The sequence below is a fragment of the Nicotiana sylvestris genome, chromosome 2 (assembly GCF_000393655.2).
Source record: "Nicotiana sylvestris chromosome 2, ASM39365v2, whole genome shotgun sequence".
In the NCBI taxonomy this organism is placed as follows: Eukaryota; Viridiplantae; Streptophyta; class Magnoliopsida; order Solanales; family Solanaceae; genus Nicotiana; species Nicotiana sylvestris.
In genome coordinates this window covers 48,309,982-48,327,296 of record NC_091058.1, presented here as the reverse complement: position 1 = coordinate 48,327,296, position 17,315 = coordinate 48,309,982, and the positions used below count along the sequence as shown (strand labels likewise).

At 36.4% G+C, this 17,315-nt stretch overlaps 2 protein-coding genes and 2 pseudogenes across 3 annotated transcripts; all 4 read right to left on the bottom strand.

The window, feature by feature from the left end:
- The window catches only part of LOC104210122 (protein SRG1-like), a 48,308-nt pseudogene extending 45,795 nt beyond the window's left edge, over positions 1 to 2,513 (bottom strand).
- Positions 2,514 to 3,407: 894 nt separating this feature from the next.
- Positions 3,408 to 6,649, bottom strand: LOC104210105 (protein SRG1-like; annotated as a pseudogene).
- Positions 6,650 to 6,737: 88 nt separating this feature from the next.
- LOC104210113 (protein SRG1-like) lies at positions 6,738 to 10,396 on the bottom strand. 2 transcript variants are annotated; one of them, XM_070167879.1, is made up of 6 exons: positions 10,170 to 10,396; positions 10,008 to 10,080; positions 9,142 to 9,418; positions 8,513 to 8,760; positions 7,649 to 7,973; positions 6,738 to 7,148 (listed from the first exon to the last, which is right to left on the bottom strand). In XM_070167879.1, exons 2-6 carry the CDS (start codon positions 10,028 to 10,030, stop codon positions 6,885 to 6,887), a joined length of 1,137 nt encoding a protein of 378 aa, XP_070023980.1. In that variant the 5' UTR covers positions 10,031 to 10,080; positions 10,170 to 10,396; the 3' UTR covers positions 6,738 to 6,884. The 2 variants fall into 2 exon arrangements, with proteins under 2 accessions (XP_070023980.1, XP_009757227.1); XM_009758925.2 differs by lacking the exon at positions 10,008 to 10,080.
- Positions 10,397 to 10,536: 140 nt separating this feature from the next.
- On the bottom strand, positions 10,537 to 17,030 carry LOC104210074 (transcription factor GTE12). Its single transcript, XM_009758881.2, has 11 exons — positions 16,723 to 17,030; positions 14,771 to 15,696; positions 14,573 to 14,636; positions 14,389 to 14,490; positions 14,243 to 14,295; positions 14,091 to 14,151; positions 13,917 to 14,000; positions 13,699 to 13,817; positions 13,546 to 13,612; positions 11,207 to 11,328; positions 10,537 to 10,972 (listed from the first exon to the last, which is right to left on the bottom strand). Exons 2-11 carry the CDS (start codon positions 15,680 to 15,682, stop codon positions 10,739 to 10,741), a joined length of 1,818 nt encoding a protein of 605 aa, XP_009757183.1. The 5' UTR covers positions 15,683 to 15,696; positions 16,723 to 17,030; the 3' UTR covers positions 10,537 to 10,738.
- Positions 17,031 to 17,315: the final 285 nt, after the last annotated feature.

Below are 17,315 nucleotides of genomic sequence, written 5' to 3'. Positions count from 1 at the left end.
ACTTTCAATCATATGCATAGCATGTAACACTTAGTTTTTTTCTAGAAAGATTCTGATTAGTATATCTATCAATGAATAGGATGTAATTGAAATATGGAATATGTTAGTTTATTAAGTGTTGTTCTCTTATGTTTTTTCATCAAACTATGTAGTCAATATTGGACTTCTTTGCCTTGTTTGCTCATCTCTATCCTTGCCTCTTGAATCTGGTTTGTACTAGTGGATGAATTATGAGTTTAGCTTCTTTGGTTTACACGAGCTAGAATTGAAATATTTCCAGTCAAGTTGTAGGTGTTGAATATGTGCTAGTTCAGCTAAAATCAGTGGTTCGTTTGGTGTAGATTTCTGATTTTTAGCTTTGCCCAGTAAAGGCTGAAATATGACCTCCTGTTAGTAGTATAGAGTAGTAGATGTCTTTCGTTTTCTGTCACCTTGAGGTTATGCACGCTGTTGGTTAAAGTTATGATGGTATTAGATGTTGGATAACAAGAATGAGTTGAGGCTTAGATTGTGTCTCTTGCATAAAAGGAAAGTGATGATAGATGTATTCTGGTGTTTGTTTAAAGGACAATCATTAATTGTTTTGGTTTTCTTAAAGCAATATGATTGGTAAATTCGAATTCGAATGCATTGGCCTTGTGCGTTGTGGGGGACTCGATACTGAGTCTTTCACTCAGAAACAGCGAGGTTCTGAATTTGGGCTCATTCCTGGGCCCAAGCTTGACAACCTCCTTCGAATGAGACTTGGGTTACTTCCTTCTTGTAGGGCCAGTTATTCGAGTCCAAGGCTCCTTTGCATTATTTCCTAATCATCATGCCATCTCCTCGTCCTCTCTCACGTTGGTCTGTTAGTTAAAGTTGGTCCACATTTTTAGTCCAAAAGTAGTGGTAATTCTTGCCCTTAGTCAATTAGATTTCACCAATTAAATCATGAGGTGCGCCATGCCAAACAAAATCTTGAAATGCATGGCATCTTGTGTAATTGATATTTTAATCCTTAGAAATTGAGGCGTGCTATTTTGTTGAATTCTCCATGGCCCTCGCACATTTGAAAGTGCGTAGTTGCTTTAGGCATGCTATTTTAATAATTTACCTTCCTAAACTCGGGTGCGCATTTATATGACCCAAATCCAAATCTTAACAATGTTAGATAACATGTGTTGCGAACTACAGGTGCATTTATGTGACGTGGTTCACAACGCGTTTTATGTGACATTGAATCTTCCTAAAAATATTAAATAAAAGTAGTTTCAAAGTTAAAATTATACCCTAGGCTAAAACATGTATTAAAATCAGATAATATGCCAGTTATAACAGTTGAGCGACCGTGTTAGAACCACGGAATCCGGGAATGCCTAACACCTTCTCCCGGGTTAACAGAATTCCTTACCCGAATTTCTGTGCTCGCGGACTGTAATACAGAGTCAATCCTTTTCCTCGATTTGGGATTTGAACCGGTGACTTGGGACACCATAAATTATCCCAAGTGGAGACTCTGAATTTTAAATAAAGTAATCACGTTTCAATTATCACTTAAATTGGAAAAACTCCCTTATACACTCCTTTTCGAGGGGTGTAGTGAAAAAGGAGGTGTGACAGCTCTAACAGCTACTGCACATATTTATAGTGCAGTTAGCTATTAGGAGAATGATCATCCACCACTCATGGTGGAGCAATCACTAGGCTGTTATGGAGGAAGCACTTGACATGGTGGAAGGAGCACTTGCTCATGGAGCACTAGGCTGCCAATGGACAATGGAATTTGCACTTGGCCGACCTGGTGGGACACTTGAATTCTATCCACGGATTGGAAAACATCCGTTACAAACAAGGATAATATTACGTTAATATTTACTATTAACAAATAAATTTGGTCCAAAAAATTAATCAATCAATCATTTGGCCGAAGCCGTAGCCGTAGCCGAGCGAGCGACGACGACGACGGCGCAAGGTTTGCCTTCTTCTTAACTCTTTAAAAGCTACAAGAAGAGCAATTGTATATATACCCACCAAAAGTCTTTTCCTCTTCCAATATGGGACAATGTTTCAAGAGAGGGAAACTTAAAATTTTACTCAAAAATTTCATTTTTCCTCCATTTTTCATCACCCTCTTTTTAAGACTTTTCCATCTTAAAATCCTCAACATATGAGTCCAGAACCCAAAAATTTAAAATCCTGAATCCGCACTTCTGATCACTAACCATTTAGACCATTTCTTAAAATCTTAAAATGAGAAAGCATTTGATCATTGAAATATATGTACCCGGAAAAATCCCCAGTCTATGCAAGCAAAATGAAGCCTCTGAATGGCCAGCAGTTTTTCCATGTCAATGACTGGAACTTGAGGCAAAATGGATGATGTCATAGGCATTTCGATATCATCACGAATATACCGCAGCGGAACGGCTATTTGTTGCTTTACCAGCTCTTGAACGCTAGGAACTTTCAATGTGCTACCTATCTTTCTCGAGCTTGCTTCTCCCATCGATTAATGAGTTATTTTCTAAGAGAAGTTGTTTAGATAGCAAACGTATAGAGATCGATCTGAAATTGTAAGTGTGCTCGTAAAATATATACACATGTTCATACTCCATTGACTCGCTCAACCCTGTTGAGTTCCTTCTTTTTTAAGAATGGTAACAATATTATATATGTGTACTGTGTAGTATGTACGAAGGATTGTTCTAGGCCATCTTTACAGTTGACCAAAAAAACAAAAGTCAGAGCTTTTTCCTAGCTCCTACTACAGAAATTATTTAAATTTTTGCCGGCGTTAATAGACAATGACAAATTGAGGTAGTGATGCACGTGACCCAAAGAAAGAAAACAATTTTTTGTAGTTTTCAAAAAAATCCGTGGAATAATCCAGTTGCCATCTTCACAACTAGGGCATTTGAATATTTCACACGTTACTTGCCAACTTTCAAAAACCATTTGCAGCATAATACCACTCCAATATCCAAACCATGAAGCAGCACTACAAATAAATCTACCAGTGCAACACTTAATTCTCCGGCAGAATTGTCTTAGATTTTTTTTAATCTGTATCCAATTCCTTGTTTGAGAATTAAAACAGTTAGAAATTGAAAATCCAAACATGACAGATATCGCTCATGACAAGGAATGCAATTTCATCATCATACATAGAGATAGAGTCAGTCACTTAAATAACTACTCTAAAAGTAAACGAAAAGATTATTCCAAATCTAAGCACTCTTTATATTTATATTACTCTGTTTCCATTTGGGCAAATCCCCAAATGTTTGACATTATACCACGTGCAATATTTTATAACAACTTTCAAATTTATATACTATTCAAAATTTAATACTGCAATCTTTCACAATCAAACTGACTTTTCGACTTTGTTTTAATATTTCTTCCATTACGCCAATATAATACAAGAGTCAAATTAATTTTTCTACTCTATTACAATCATCAAACAGAGAAACTCCAAATTACAATAGCAAGAGTAACTTGTAAAAATATTTCACGGGATATAGATAAACTAATAACCAACTAAAGTACCAAATGCTACCTCGGATTCGTCATCCCTCGTCTCTACCTTCATGAAATCACCATATGATTTTCCTTCAAGTTTTCGCGCAAAAAAGTCCTTAATATATCTTTCCACCGGAACTCTTCGGAAAACTTCTGGATTATTTGGTCCAATAAGACTGTGTGCAGGCCCTAATTCAGATTCAAGGTTAGCGGTATAGAATGTTGCAACAGATAGCCTCACTTCGTTTGAATTTACAACTGCTCTGTGCTCAACGCTCCTATAAACACCATTGCTCACTATCTGCCAGGTCAAATAACACATTTACACAAATATAACTTGCTATCACTACATTACCATCCTTTGAGAAATCAGTTACTCAACAAAGAAATTCTTATTTACCTCCATCATGTCGCCAATATTCACCATCAACGCATTTGGGAGTGGTTTTATAGGCACCCAGATACCATCTTTCTGGACTTGGAGACCTTCAGTTTCATTTAGCTGGAAAAGGATGGTGAGGGCACCAGCATCAGAGTGAGGGCTGAAGCCAATGGTCTTGTCTGGCTCGGGACAAGGAGGATAATAATTCACCCGTATTGACTGCATTCCATCACTGAATAGATCTCTCATTTCCTTTTCATCCATCCTTAAAGCCTTTGCCAGTTGACAAAGGATGATTATTGCTAGGGTCTTGATTTCTTTGCAGTATGCTTCCAAGATGTCCCTGCATTTCCAGAGTAGCATACTCATAATCATGCAAATTTTACCACATCCGAATCAAATTTATGATCTGAAATACAGCACCGCAATGTTAACACATCATTCCATGTGAAAGAAAAATCAGTTTTAAGATTATAAACGGAGTGTGTTAGAATAATCTTATATCTAACCATAAGTATATTAGAGTTAAGTTATATGCGCTGACATACAAATATAACACATTCAGGTTACTTTAAAGTTTTACGATAATTACAAGTAAATCTCTATGATGAACATTGATCCATAACTTGGTAATTTTATGGCCATCAATGTATTGTCCATATCAAGCGATGTTCCAAATACTATACAAAGGGGTCTTGGTCCCTCCTTCAATACAACAATGTATAAAGTAGCTAATCATATCATATAAACATTTAGAGAGTAGTAGATTGAAGATCAATGCACACGTACTCAGAATACTTCTGCGAAAGAGTAAATAATAATAAGTTCGGTTATTCTCAAGCAACCTTAAGGCACAAGAATATTATGGCTCAAGTTACAGATTCGTCCTTCTCATTTTGTGTTGGTAAATTATTAACTTACAGATCTTACTACCTATTTTCTTACAGGTCCCAGGAGGATAAAAGAAAGGCACCTTACTCCTGGTTCAAGAATGGTCCAACCATTGAGGGATCAAACTTGGAACATTTTCCCTTTATTATTTTAAGACCTCAGTAGAGAGATAGAGAGGAGAGATCCGGCACCTGAGCTTTAAAGGCAACTTTAGAAACAAGTTCCGGATATGCGGGGGAAGAGTGGTTATGCCAAACATATCGCTCCAATCAAGCTTTTGCTCCTCTGATACAACATTTAGCTGCCCAAACCCCTCATAGCTGTCTTCCTGTTGCCATAGCTTCTTTTTTTCTGCCATTGGAAGTTTGAACAATTCTGAGACCTCTCTCTTGAAGTCCTCCAGTATTGAAGGTGTCAGTCCGTGGTTTATAACCTAACTTCAACAAATAAATGCTAGGAAATTTTACAACCCTTACACAGTTAAAGCTTAGATCTAACAGAAACAAAATCAAAATGAGAAGGAAGGGAACATGGAGTCTTATGCATTTTAGACTCCGTTACTGCGATATTATGCTTAATCCTTGAGAAGTTGAATAGAAGTCCCTTTGGGGAAAAGGGAAAAGTTGAAGATAAGTGTTACGCTCCAAGTTTTATCATGTCTTGGATGTTTAACTCGAGCAAAATAGATGAAAATTATGTTAAGAATCTTAATAGAAAAGTGGAAAAGGACTGAATGCAACTAAGAAAATTAGATTGATGTCAAGAAAGTGTACTTAATATTTGTCATAAAATTAAAAATATTTTAGACTTGTCTGTCCTGTAATTAATGAAAAAGCAATAATTTCAAAACTAATACAATATGATAAAATATTGTAGTAAAATCTAGATTTTAATAGCTTAATGAATTAGAATTCTTGAAACTAGTTAGAGTTGCATATTACTAGTGGTGAATATATTAAAAGGCTTTAAATTTATAAAAATACCACATAGTTGAGACAGAAAAGGTAATATCAGTTTCACTGATTGACAAAGGAAAGTATTTTTACTCAGGTTTTAGGAACTAAGAGAAATTCCAAATCAGTATTTTACAAACCACATAAGCTTCAATTTATGGATACAACAGGCCGCGAAAAGCTAAGAATAATTGAGTAAGTGTCAAACCTGGAGGAAACCCCATTCTTGACAAGCTGAGTGAAGCTTTTGAAGCTCAGAATCCATGGAATCCCCTGAAATCAACTTTTTTAAGATCGATAATAGGGACAGCAGGAACCACTGCTCCGTCAGATATGACCAGAGATTCTTGTTCTGGGCAAACATACCTGGCTGGAATCTTGGTTAGGTGCTCTTTGGCAAGCTCTTGAACACTTGGCACTAACAGAGACTTCCCCAAGTTCACTACGGCCAGTGGTGACTCCATTGGCTCACACAATCCTGTTGAGCTCTTGGAAACTTGAATGTATTAATGTGTCAATGAAAACAAACAGCCAAAACCAAATATGTAGAATCCTTTTAGCTATAGATTCCATTTAGCTTTGGGTTTATCAATTTCTTCCAAAGCCATTTATTTATTAAGTAATTATGAATATAATATATGTCTTTGGTATCATCATCAACTACCAGTTTTACATAGCCATCGGTGTACCGCATCTCTTTGATTCTCTAAAACAATGAGAATTGGAAGTCACGTACGTGATCCAAAGTAAGAAGACAATTTCTATAGTTTTCAAATTTCCTCCGAGGAATTCTTCAGTTCTTAGTTGCCATCTTCACAATTAGGTTCGAATTTCACACGTACCTGCAAATATCAAAACCATTGGCAGCATACCACTCTGAACATTGAAACAATGCTAAAACCTCTGCCTCCATATTTGTTTTCCGGCAAAAAGAACTACAATGCAAGACTGAATGCTCCGACAGTATTATCTTAGATTTATGTCAATATATAAGTCAAACTAGTCGTATATAATGAAACAGAGATTATAATATTTTTTTTCTTCTTTATTACTGTTATCAAACAGTGGAACTCCATATTACAATAGCAAAAGTAACTTGTAAGAATATTTCACTGGATATAGATAAGCTAATAACCAACTAAAGTATCAACTGCCACCTAGGATTCACCATCCCTTGCCTCTTCCTTCATGAAATCAATGTACGATTTTCCATCAAGTTTTCGTGCAAAAAAATCCTTGAAATATTTTTCCACGGGAACTCTTCGGAAAATTGCTGGACTACTTGGTCCAATGAGGCTGTGTGCAGGTCCCAATTCCGAGTCAAGGTTGGAGCTATAGAATGTTGCAACAGATAGCCTCTCTTTGTTTGAGTTTACAACTGCTCTGTGCTCAATGCTCCTATAAACACCATTGCTCACTATCTGCCAAGTAAAATTGCACATGCATAGAATTATAAAATGATACTTTCACTAATATCCTTTTTGAAATGGGCTCTTTATTTCCAAAGATAAGATTATAAGGTTCTACATCCATGTAAAGGGATTAGTAATATTTATTTATTGTTAATCGACATGTCTTGAGCTGATTCCAATTTGTATAGCTTCCAATATGTTCTAAACAAGAAAGTTTTTGACTTAATCAAATAAAATGAAGATGTTAAGACTGCCCTACTTCACCTCCCTCAAAGCATCTTCTTCTCTTTGCAAAGAACGGTTAAATACTTTAAATCATGTGTAATTTTATTAACTCGCAAAACCAATGGTCTGAATTAAGTCCTTTCAAGATTTTAAAAGAGTTAATATATAAAGCATGATAACACGGTGAATAAACCAGAAGTTAACCTATAGATTGCACACTAAAATTGCAACTTTCACTATGTTACCAACCTTTGAGAAATTGTTACTCAACAAGAATGTTTTACCTCCATAATATCGCCAATATTCACAATTAAAGCATTTGGGAGTGGTTTTATAGGCACCCAAATGCCATCTTTTCGAACTTGGAGGCCTTCAGTTTCATTTAGCTGGAAAAGGATTGTGAGGGCATCAGCATCAGAATGAGGGCTGAAGCCAATAGTTCTGTCTGGCTCAGGGCAAGGAGGATAATAATTCATCCTTATTGACTGCACACCATCACTGAATAGCTCTCTCATTTCCTTTTCATCCATCCTTAAAGCCTTTGCCAATTGACATAGGATGATCATTCCTAGGCTCTTGATTTCATTGCAGTATGCTTCCATGATATCCCTGCATTTTGAAATTATCAATCATGATCACCTTGAAACTATACAACCATCAAATCACATTTATCATCTAAAAGTAGTAACACAATGTTTGCATTCCACTTGACAGAAAGATGAGTACTAAGATTATCCACAGATTGTGTTAGAATCATCTCTTATATCTAACCATTAGTATATAAACAGAATATGCATAAAAGTAAATAAGAACAGAATAGGATAGGACACAACCATTCGGCAAAAATAACTTCTAAGTAATGAAAGCTTCTAATCTTAATACACCACTTTTCAGATGGTGTGTTTTCTGAAAGTGTTGACAAATGGGACTCTTTATATGTTTTTCTAATACAAATGTGTTTATTTCTTTGCATCTTCCTTTCAAAGATGTAACTCCAGTAAACATATGCTTTAGTATACATCAGATATAGGTGAAATAAGACATGGATGTGTTACGCTGTAACGTGGTTTACGGGTATTGCAGTGTGCACACGACTTCGGGGTAGAGGGGACCACGGCATAAGAGAGAGATAGCGAGGAGAGAGGCACCTGAGGTTTGAGGGCAAGTTTTGGAATAACTCCATTTGCCGGATATGAGGGGGAAGAGTAGTTATGTAAAACATATCACTCCAATCAAGTTTCTGCTCCTCTGATACAACAAAGAGCTGCCCAAATCCTTCATGGTTGCCTTCCTGTTGCCATAGCTTCTTCTTTTCTTCCATTGTGAGACTGAACAGTTCGATAACCTCTCTCTTGAAGTTCTCCAGTATTGAAGGTGTCACTCCATGGTTTACAACCTACATTTTCAAGAGAAGTGGTAAAAATGTTAATATTGATCAACCAATAAATGAGAAGGAAGAAAACATGGAATCTTATGCATCTCAGATTCTATTACTGTGATATTACGCTTCATTCCTGAGAAAATGAATACAAGTCCCTTCTGAAAAAGAAAAGAAAAAGGAGAAGTTGACTCTAATGGAGATCCAACTGAAGTATAACCAAGCGTAATCCTATATCACAGTCAAGAGTAAAGAGATAAATTTAGACCTTTTTCCCAAAGTATTTTGACATGAAGTATTTTGGAACAATACAATAAATTGTGCTAAAAGTTAAATTTTAATATGCTAGGTGAAATTATTATAATTGAATAACTAAACAAGTCATGAAGAAAATTAAACCTGGAGGAAACCCCAGTGTTGGCAAGCCGAGTGAAGTTTTTGAAGCTCAGAATCCATGGAATCACCAGATACCAACTTTTTCAGGTCGATAACGGGGACTGTAGGACCCACCGTTCCATCGGATACGGCCGGAGATTCTTGTTCAGGACGGACATACCTTGCCGGAATATTAGTAAGGTGCTCGTTGGCAAGCTCTTGAACACTTGGAACTAACAGAGATTTCCCAAAGTTCACCACTTCCGGCGGCGACTCATCCATTGCCTCAGTCAACTGGCCTCTTCAATGAAAACAAACAAAACCAATAGATTCCGCTTAGCTTTCTTTCTCTCTTCTTTTTAATCGTTTTGCTTATTCAATTCCTTGAACTGCTCAATGATTTGAATTATATATGTATATATATTGGTCTTTTTTCCCAAGTGGAACCACCAAACCTCCAGCGTGAATCTATAGATAAAGCTTTTACTTATTTTGGAAAGAATAATTAAGGAGGAGTTCCTAGTTGTAATTGAAAAATGAAAGAGGATAGATACTATCCCCATTACATTGCAAAAATAAACTACTCTGTAAATAATTATCAATATAATACGAAACACGATCTTGCCTAGCAAGAGTGTACTAAAGCAAATAATTACTTAATATGAAGCTCTCAAGATTGAATGTCTTGTCAGGTAGCTACCAGTTTTACATCGCAACTCTATTTGATTCTCTAGACCACTTAGAAGTTAGAAATGGAGCTCACGTACGTGATCCAAAGTTTAAAAAAAAAAAAAACAATTTTTATAGTTCTCGAAAATTTCCGGGGAATTGTCCGCAGCCTCGTTGCCATCTTCACACAATTAGGGCATTCGAATTTCACATGTACCTACCTGCCTTTTCCATTCCAAAACATGAAGCAACACTAGAACTTCTGCCTCCACATTTAATTTCCAGCAAACAAGACTACCATGAAAGATTATGAATGCGTGAACAATATAGCATGGAAATCAATATTGAGTAAACTAAGAACAGAGAAGGATCTGATTCTGTACCATGTTAAGATATTGGGTGAGGAGTAATGTTGTTCTGCATTTCGGCTATGACTTTTGCATTAATGTTTGAATGTTCCTAGTTCGTACAGAGAATTATTTTCTTGTTTGCAGCTGAATATTTGATTGATTTAACACTGACGTGAGGGGTGATCAATTAGCAGTGGCTCGGCTTCATCATTTGTGAAATTGGCTGCAGTTGGCAATTTCAGTTTGTTTTGTTACCTATCATACTTATCCAAATATTCCATTAAAGGCTTAACGCAACAGCAAAAGCAGTAAACCATGTTATCCTAGACAATGTTCTTGTCTGATCATATCTCTGGGACGTAGAGATGGATATGCATAACTGGAACCTTGAAATCAAAGATTGAAGCGATTGAGTCCATCTTGCTCTACTTAGTATATCACAAGCTGGAATACTTACACATATATGCAGTTAAATACATTATTGCACTATGAACAAATAAAGGGTGGGATAAAAATTGATGCGCATTTACACAGAGCAGTCTACTATGGACAAGAGGCAAGGAACAAGAAAAGATTGACAAAAATGTGCAGAGGCACCGCCTCTATGCCGATATCTCCCCATCTTCCCAGTCTCCATTCAATATTTCATCTTCATCATCATTGACGTAATCCTCTTTGATGCATAAGCCAAGCCTTTCCAGAGGGTTGTCCCCCAATATGATTGTGAATCCATCTCCATTACCAGTGAGATTCTCAGCTTCTGAGCAGCATTTACATAGTTTTTCGAGGTCTCTTAGTATCTTCAAATTGTCTTCAAATTCAACGGTCCTTTCCATCTGTTCAGGCAGAAAAAAATTTTTTACTTGAGGACTACAATTGGGATAAAGAAAAGGAATTCAGTTATTATAATCTGTACGGGGATATATTTTCTTCATTTGTTATTTCTACTCTCGCTTCTTCCTTACTTTTTTCAATTCTGGAAAGAGGGAGTATTGGCGGTTGGGGAGGGATGTGTAAGAGTGGGTTGGGGGCAGAGGGGAGGAGGGATAGCTTCAAAAGTAACTGTCAACCTTCTGTAGAGCAATCCGGGCTGCTTCCCGTTGTCTCTCCCGCTGCATCTTTAAATCAGCCTCTGCCTTCCTTCGAGAGGCAACTTCCGCAGCTTTAAGTTCTGCCTCAATGCGAGCTTTCTCTGCACACACCCAATGTTCTGTTAGAGAAACAGCACACATGAAATAAAGAAAATCATGTACAGTTAACTTGAGATGTAACCACTTAATACAGATATGTACTGCCTGTCTCTCTCGAAATATCACAGATTTATCCACTGAGTCGACTACCTCAAAAGAGAGATATAATGAAAAAAGGCCATCAACTACTTCAGCCACACAACACCTAGATTCACTCCAAGGTAGGTGTGGGCATAATAAATAACCAAACCGACGAAAATTTTGATTATGTGATTTGATTGTTCCGTTATATTTTTTGGTTTGGTTTCAGGTGGAGAATTTAAAATCTTCAATTATTTGGTTGGGATTCGGATATTTCCAATAAAACCCCTAAAACCGCAGTGTTTTTCTATTTTTCTTTAGCATTTAAATATCTCATGTTCTTAGAAAGTTGGGATTTTGCAACTTCACTTAAGCCTCACAAAAACTTCTTCCAGTGTTGCAATCTTTCTCGGTCATTCTATTTTCTCACTTTTACAACCAAAGGGCACTAATATTTTGATTGGAAGCATGTGACTCACACAAAAGATACTTAATGAATCATCAGATAGTATCTATTTGCTTTATCTGTCACTTTGTATTGAGCATCAAGAATTTTCAGTTGTTTATTATCTCATTTTTTAGAGTGAAATTAACCATCCTGATGCTATTGTTTCTTATTTGCCATAGTGAGAGCTAGGGGTGGCAAAATGGTTAAAAGAAAACAGTTAACCACCCATATTATCCACTAAAAATGGGTTGGATAATGAACTTTTTAAAAATGGGTTAAATATGGATAAGAACCATATTATCCATTTAGAAAATGGATAACCAATGAGTAACCAATGAGTCTAACTTTTATATTTGTAAAGCTTCAAATTGAGGGTTCCTCAAGTTAGTGAGACTAAGAATTCTCTCAAAAGTGATCATATGCAAGAATTCATGGATAATATGGTTACGCCGTTTAACCCATTTTTTATCCGTATTAAATATGGGTCGGATCGGATAATTGATCCGTTTTTTCATTACCTATTTTCGACTCGAACCATATCCGACCCGACCAGCCCGTTTGCCACTCCTAATGAGAGCTTTAGTACAAACATTTTAGTATATAAGATTACTTTTGTATTATGAGTTTGCACGATAAACATTAGTTTAGGTTTCTCTTCCCTCTAGAAAGATTTTTTGGAAAAAAAACCTACATTTGTTGTTTATGAAACTATCTATATCTGCAGAAAACATGCTAAATCTAGATATTAGCTCACTTGGCAAAGGTTGAGAGATTTGAGGCTTAGGTCACAAGTTCGATCCCTTAGCCAAACGAACTAAGCCTAGTATTAAGTGGAGAAGGATACAGAGGCCAGCCCAGCATCTCCGAGTTTTGGAGGCTGTAGTTGGTCCTAAGGGTTGGCTCCAGATTGCTCAGGATAAAAAATAAGATATGCTTAAGATCTAATTTAGTTTGAAATTACTGATATCCATTTAATATACCGATGCAATATGTTGAAAGTTTCCAATACACATTAATTCGCCAAATCTCATAGCTAATAAAGAGGAGAAGGCAACAAAGCTAAAACTCAGAAAAACCAATCCAGGAAAAAACAAACCTAGAAGGAAAAAGCCAATCAGCCTGAGCTTGCTTTGGTTTGAATCGGTTTTTAAATCAAATTCAAACACTACAAGACCAAACAGGAAAAACTTGATACACGCCTTAAAGAACTTGTTTTTGGTTCAGATAGTTTGAAGCTTCTGTCCATTCAGCTACTATAGCCTATTTTAAAACAGGGCACTCCAGAAGATTAATTAACATCACATTAAGAGCTTTCTAGAATCCATGGCAGGACTAGAAATGGTGATAGTGCATAAAGCATCAGCTGGCCATTAAAAAAAAATAATAAAATATCCTTTTGTCTTGTATAATTTTGTTTTGATTCATAAGTAAGCAATCCTCTATTTTATCTGGCATCAATATTGATAACAAGCCAGATAGAGATTGTGATTCCACGTTAGTGTGTCGAAATTACTTTTTGAGATGGAGTGTGTTGAAATTACTTAATAGTTTTTTTATATAGATAAAACTGCTGGAGTTTATTATCCCAATTCCATTTGAGCTACTACCATAAGAAGTCAATCAATCAATCACACAACATAAACTATCTTACCTTCGATTATAAAAAAAATTAAAAAAAAAAACATCTTACCTTCAAGCTTCTGCTTTTCTAGTTGGGCTCTTTCCTGCTGCATACTATGCAGATCAGCCTTATCACCCTGATTCAGCAATAAACATCTGTCTCAAACCAAACTTAAATAGTGTATGTAATGCGTTCTCTCAAAAGGAAAAGGCAAGGAATTACATCAACTGGAAGAGATTTCTGTTTCGCTTTGATAATAGTGTCAGCAAATCGGCTCTTCAGCATTGCAGCCCGTAGTGCTTTAGTCGGGGACAGATCAATGTTCATAAGAGGATCCCAGCCTATTTCCAGAAAACAGTCATCAGCAGATTAGGCTTCAGTTCATTGGCCTTCTTGGGTACCCAAAAACATGATAGAAAGAGTACAAGCAACATACTCACCTTCATCATATGTAGTAGTGGAAGCACAGATTGATCTACTTGGACTGGAACAAGAGTTTTCTTCATAAAGTACTCCTAGACCACCTGCATATTGTCGGCAACAGCATGTCAATACGAAGATTAATATTTTTTTATGCATGCTAGTGAACAAATATAAGAGTGTTTTGCAATCACCATGAGAGTTCAGATCAGCTCTGCATGAAACTGATGCCAATGAGTTTGTCACCTCTCTGTCCTGAAAATGCATACAAGGTGTCAGTTGGAAGGAAAGGAATGGCAAACGCCCTAAATCTATTCAAAGATATTTTAACCATCAAGACACCGACCCTTTTAGGAACACCCGAATGATCTTGTACTAGCTTTCTTTCTGTTGGAAAATCTGAATTGCAAACAGAAGTACAACTTGTTTATTAGCAATTGAAGATTTGAGCTCCAAAGCAGCTGAAGAAAGAAGGGGGCAGAACAAACTTACTCCTGGGACGAGCATGGGTATCAACACCTTGAAGGTGGCAAGCAACAGTGTTTGCTTGTTGCTTGGTATTGGCAGAGCAAATAAAACCTGTGCTACTACTATCTGTGCCCAAAAAGACACATCTCCAATCAGCCCCTGGAAAAGATCCATAAGAGCAGAAATTTTATACCCGGCCTTTTCATACCTTTTTGAAGAGTCTCCTGGGACGACAGATGCCCACCACTTTGTTTTACACTAGCGGGCTCTGCCTGTAAAAAAAAAAGCACCAATTAGATAACATTTTAAGAGTTATAAAAAAAGATAACGGTTTAAAGTTTCCTTTGCAATAAACAGCTATTATACCAGTTGAAGTTCGATCGTGTGACTAAGATAAACTTCTTACCTTTTCTGTAGCTAAATTGGAATAAGCTCTAACCACCCTCTTCAATTCCAATAGTGTGTTATCATCATACTTATCCAGGTCCAGGCTAAGCTTCTCTTCTTTAAGACCCACCAACCCAAACTTTTGGAGAGCATTCTGCATTTTCTTAATTACATTTCCCCTAAGTAAATCAACAAGTTCTTTCTTCAGCTTTTGCTTCTCCTCCAAAGGCATTAGCCTCTTGCTCAGACCATTAGCATGAGGTGCAGATTTCTTAAAGGAAGTCTCCCTTGTATTCTTAAAGTCATTTCCTTTATCACTTGAAACACAATCCTGAATGAATTTTTTGCTCTCAGATTTCCACTTACCTTCCAGCAGCTTCCACCTCTGATTAAAAATATTATCTAATCTCTTAGCCATGAGATGAAAATCATTATTAGGAGGATTATACTTCATCGCATTTGCAAACGTCAACCTCACATCAGCAGCAAATGCATCAACATTGAAGTACACATTGCCATCCAGTTTAGCTTTGACTGTCCCCAAATCCATTGGTCTTGTAATTATAGTGAAGTAGTCGGGAATATTATATTGGACTGGATCCACTGGTACAAGGAAGGGCCACCCACTAGGATGAGCCATCAAGGCTTTCAGAATGTTACCACATTGTTGCTTTACATTCCGATCCATTTTCCGCCTTTTCTCTCTTTCATTGTCCAGCACTAACTCAGGTCCACGTTTATTAGAGTCGGATGGCATAGGTAGTTTCACCTTTATATTCATCTCAGAGCCTCCCCCAGATTCAGCCCGCACCCCCTTGGAAGAAATTTTTATTTTCAGCTTCTTCGTCACCATGCTATCACCAACATTCATGGTGGGCAACTCCAGGAGCTGAAGAGAACTGTTCACTTTCGGAGATTGAGCAGTAACCATTGAACATACAGACCCTGGAAAATATAGAGTAAAGGAAAGGAATTAAAAGGGAAACCAGATGGCAACTTAGACAGAAATTTTTGAGATAAACTTTGATATGAGTACAAAGCAAACTTAAAAAATGCAACACTTGCCCAACAAAAGAGATGATTTAAAAACAAAAATCGCCTTGATATCAAGACTAAGTTTATCACTTGCAAGTAACCAAAATCCCACAAGACAGAACAAAGCAAAGAAATTGTTATATACTCCTAAAACAGGGACTTTAAAAGTTAGCATAAGCTCTTAGTTAATGTACTATACTTCCTTTTTTCATTATTAAGCTCTTCAACATGAAAATTCTTTTTTTTAAGCATGAAATTTAGATGGCAACTAAGTGTATGATCTCATCATCAAACTAAAGAACTGATCAATATTGACGGAAAATTTGATGTATGAATAATTTTTTCCGGAATTATGAAGTATACAGAATAGTTGCCAAATACGAAAAAAACTAAAGGAGATGTTGCCACTTTTTGAGAAATTAAAAAAACTTCAGAGAGTTGAAGCAAAAGATGAATTTAGAAAAAAAAGATAAGTTTTATGTTCCCCATGAATTACATACAGAATTCAAACAAAGCTACAAATTCCAAAAGCAGATGAATACTTTTCCCCCAAAATTAAGCGCATGCATAAAGAAGGAAGTTGAACCAAATAACGAATTCTCAAAAGCATCATGCTTATTTTTCCCCCAAAACAAAGAGAGAAGCACAAGAAAATGATTTCAAAACATAATCCCATAATCTTTCTGCCCCTAAAAATCACACAGAAAGAACCAACGGAGTTGAATCAAACCAAATCAATTCATACAAAAAGACCCATGATTTTATTTACCCTAACTCACACACAGAGAACCAACAAAGTCGAACCTAAACAACCAATTCCCCCAACACACAAAGAACACGATCAATCAAAGAACTATGATATTCAACAAAAAAGAAAAAAGACCCACAATTTATTTAATAAATTCGCACAAAGAAACAAACCTGATACTGAATTACCTGAAATTAAAATCAAAACCCCATTCAAGCCGAGATCAGCTTTCTTCGGAAGGTTAAAAGTTCTTAACAACAGAACTGAAAGAAGAGAAGACGGGCTCTGAGGGCCCTCTCCCCGATGCAGAAGGTGAAAGTTTTGGGGTAGTGGAAGAAACAAAACTGCTATGAGTAGAAGCGTAGGGCTTATAGAGAGAGAGTAAAGAGCGAGCGAGTCTCAGAGGTTTTAGGGTTTTAATCAATTCTTTGTGCCGTCGTTTCCTTGTCTCCCTAGTATGTGCCGCCTTTAATATTATAAAAAGACCCTTTAACCCTTTGAAGGAATTTGGAATATACCTGCTTTTATTTATTGTTTTGCTTGAGCCCCAAGTTTAGGTTTACTAGTGTGTACTTAGTAATTAGTGATGACATAAACTTGGAAATAATTAATTTTATAAGTTTACTCGAGATTAAAAGGATAAAATTTGTGCTAGTTCTTGCGTATAAAAATTAATTCTTATAAAATAATTAATATTTTTGTTAGAATTAAATCTAATGAATTGTATTTTTTATTGTTCATTTTCGTTATAGATAATATATGAGGTCTTCGTTTTTTATGT

Excerpts from the sequence above, each read along its gene's own strand:
- LOC104210113 (XM_070167879.1), bottom strand. The coding sequence starts at position 10,030 with ATGTTTTGGAATGGAAAAGGCAG. Across the intron at positions 7,974-8,512 it reads AACTTGCCCTCAAACCTCAG|GGATATCATGGAAGCATACT; the intron begins GTGCCTCTCTCC and ends TTCAAAATGCAG. Across the intron at positions 7,149-7,648 it reads ATATTGGCGATATTATGGAG|ATAGTGAGCAATGGTGTTTA; the intron begins GTAAAACATTCT and ends TTTACTTGGCAG.
- LOC104210074 (XM_009758881.2), bottom strand. The coding sequence starts at position 15,682 with ATGGTTACTGCTCAATCTCCGAAAGTGAACAGTTCTCTTCAGCTCCTG. Across the intron at positions 14,637-14,770 it reads CCAATTTAGCTACAGAAAAG|GCAGAGCCCGCTAGTGTAAA; the intron begins GTAAGAAGTTTA and ends TTTTTTTTACAG. Across the intron at positions 14,491-14,572 it reads CCAGGAGACTCTTCAAAAAG|ATAGTAGTAGCACAGGTTTT; the intron begins GTATGAAAAGGC and ends TTTTGGGCACAG.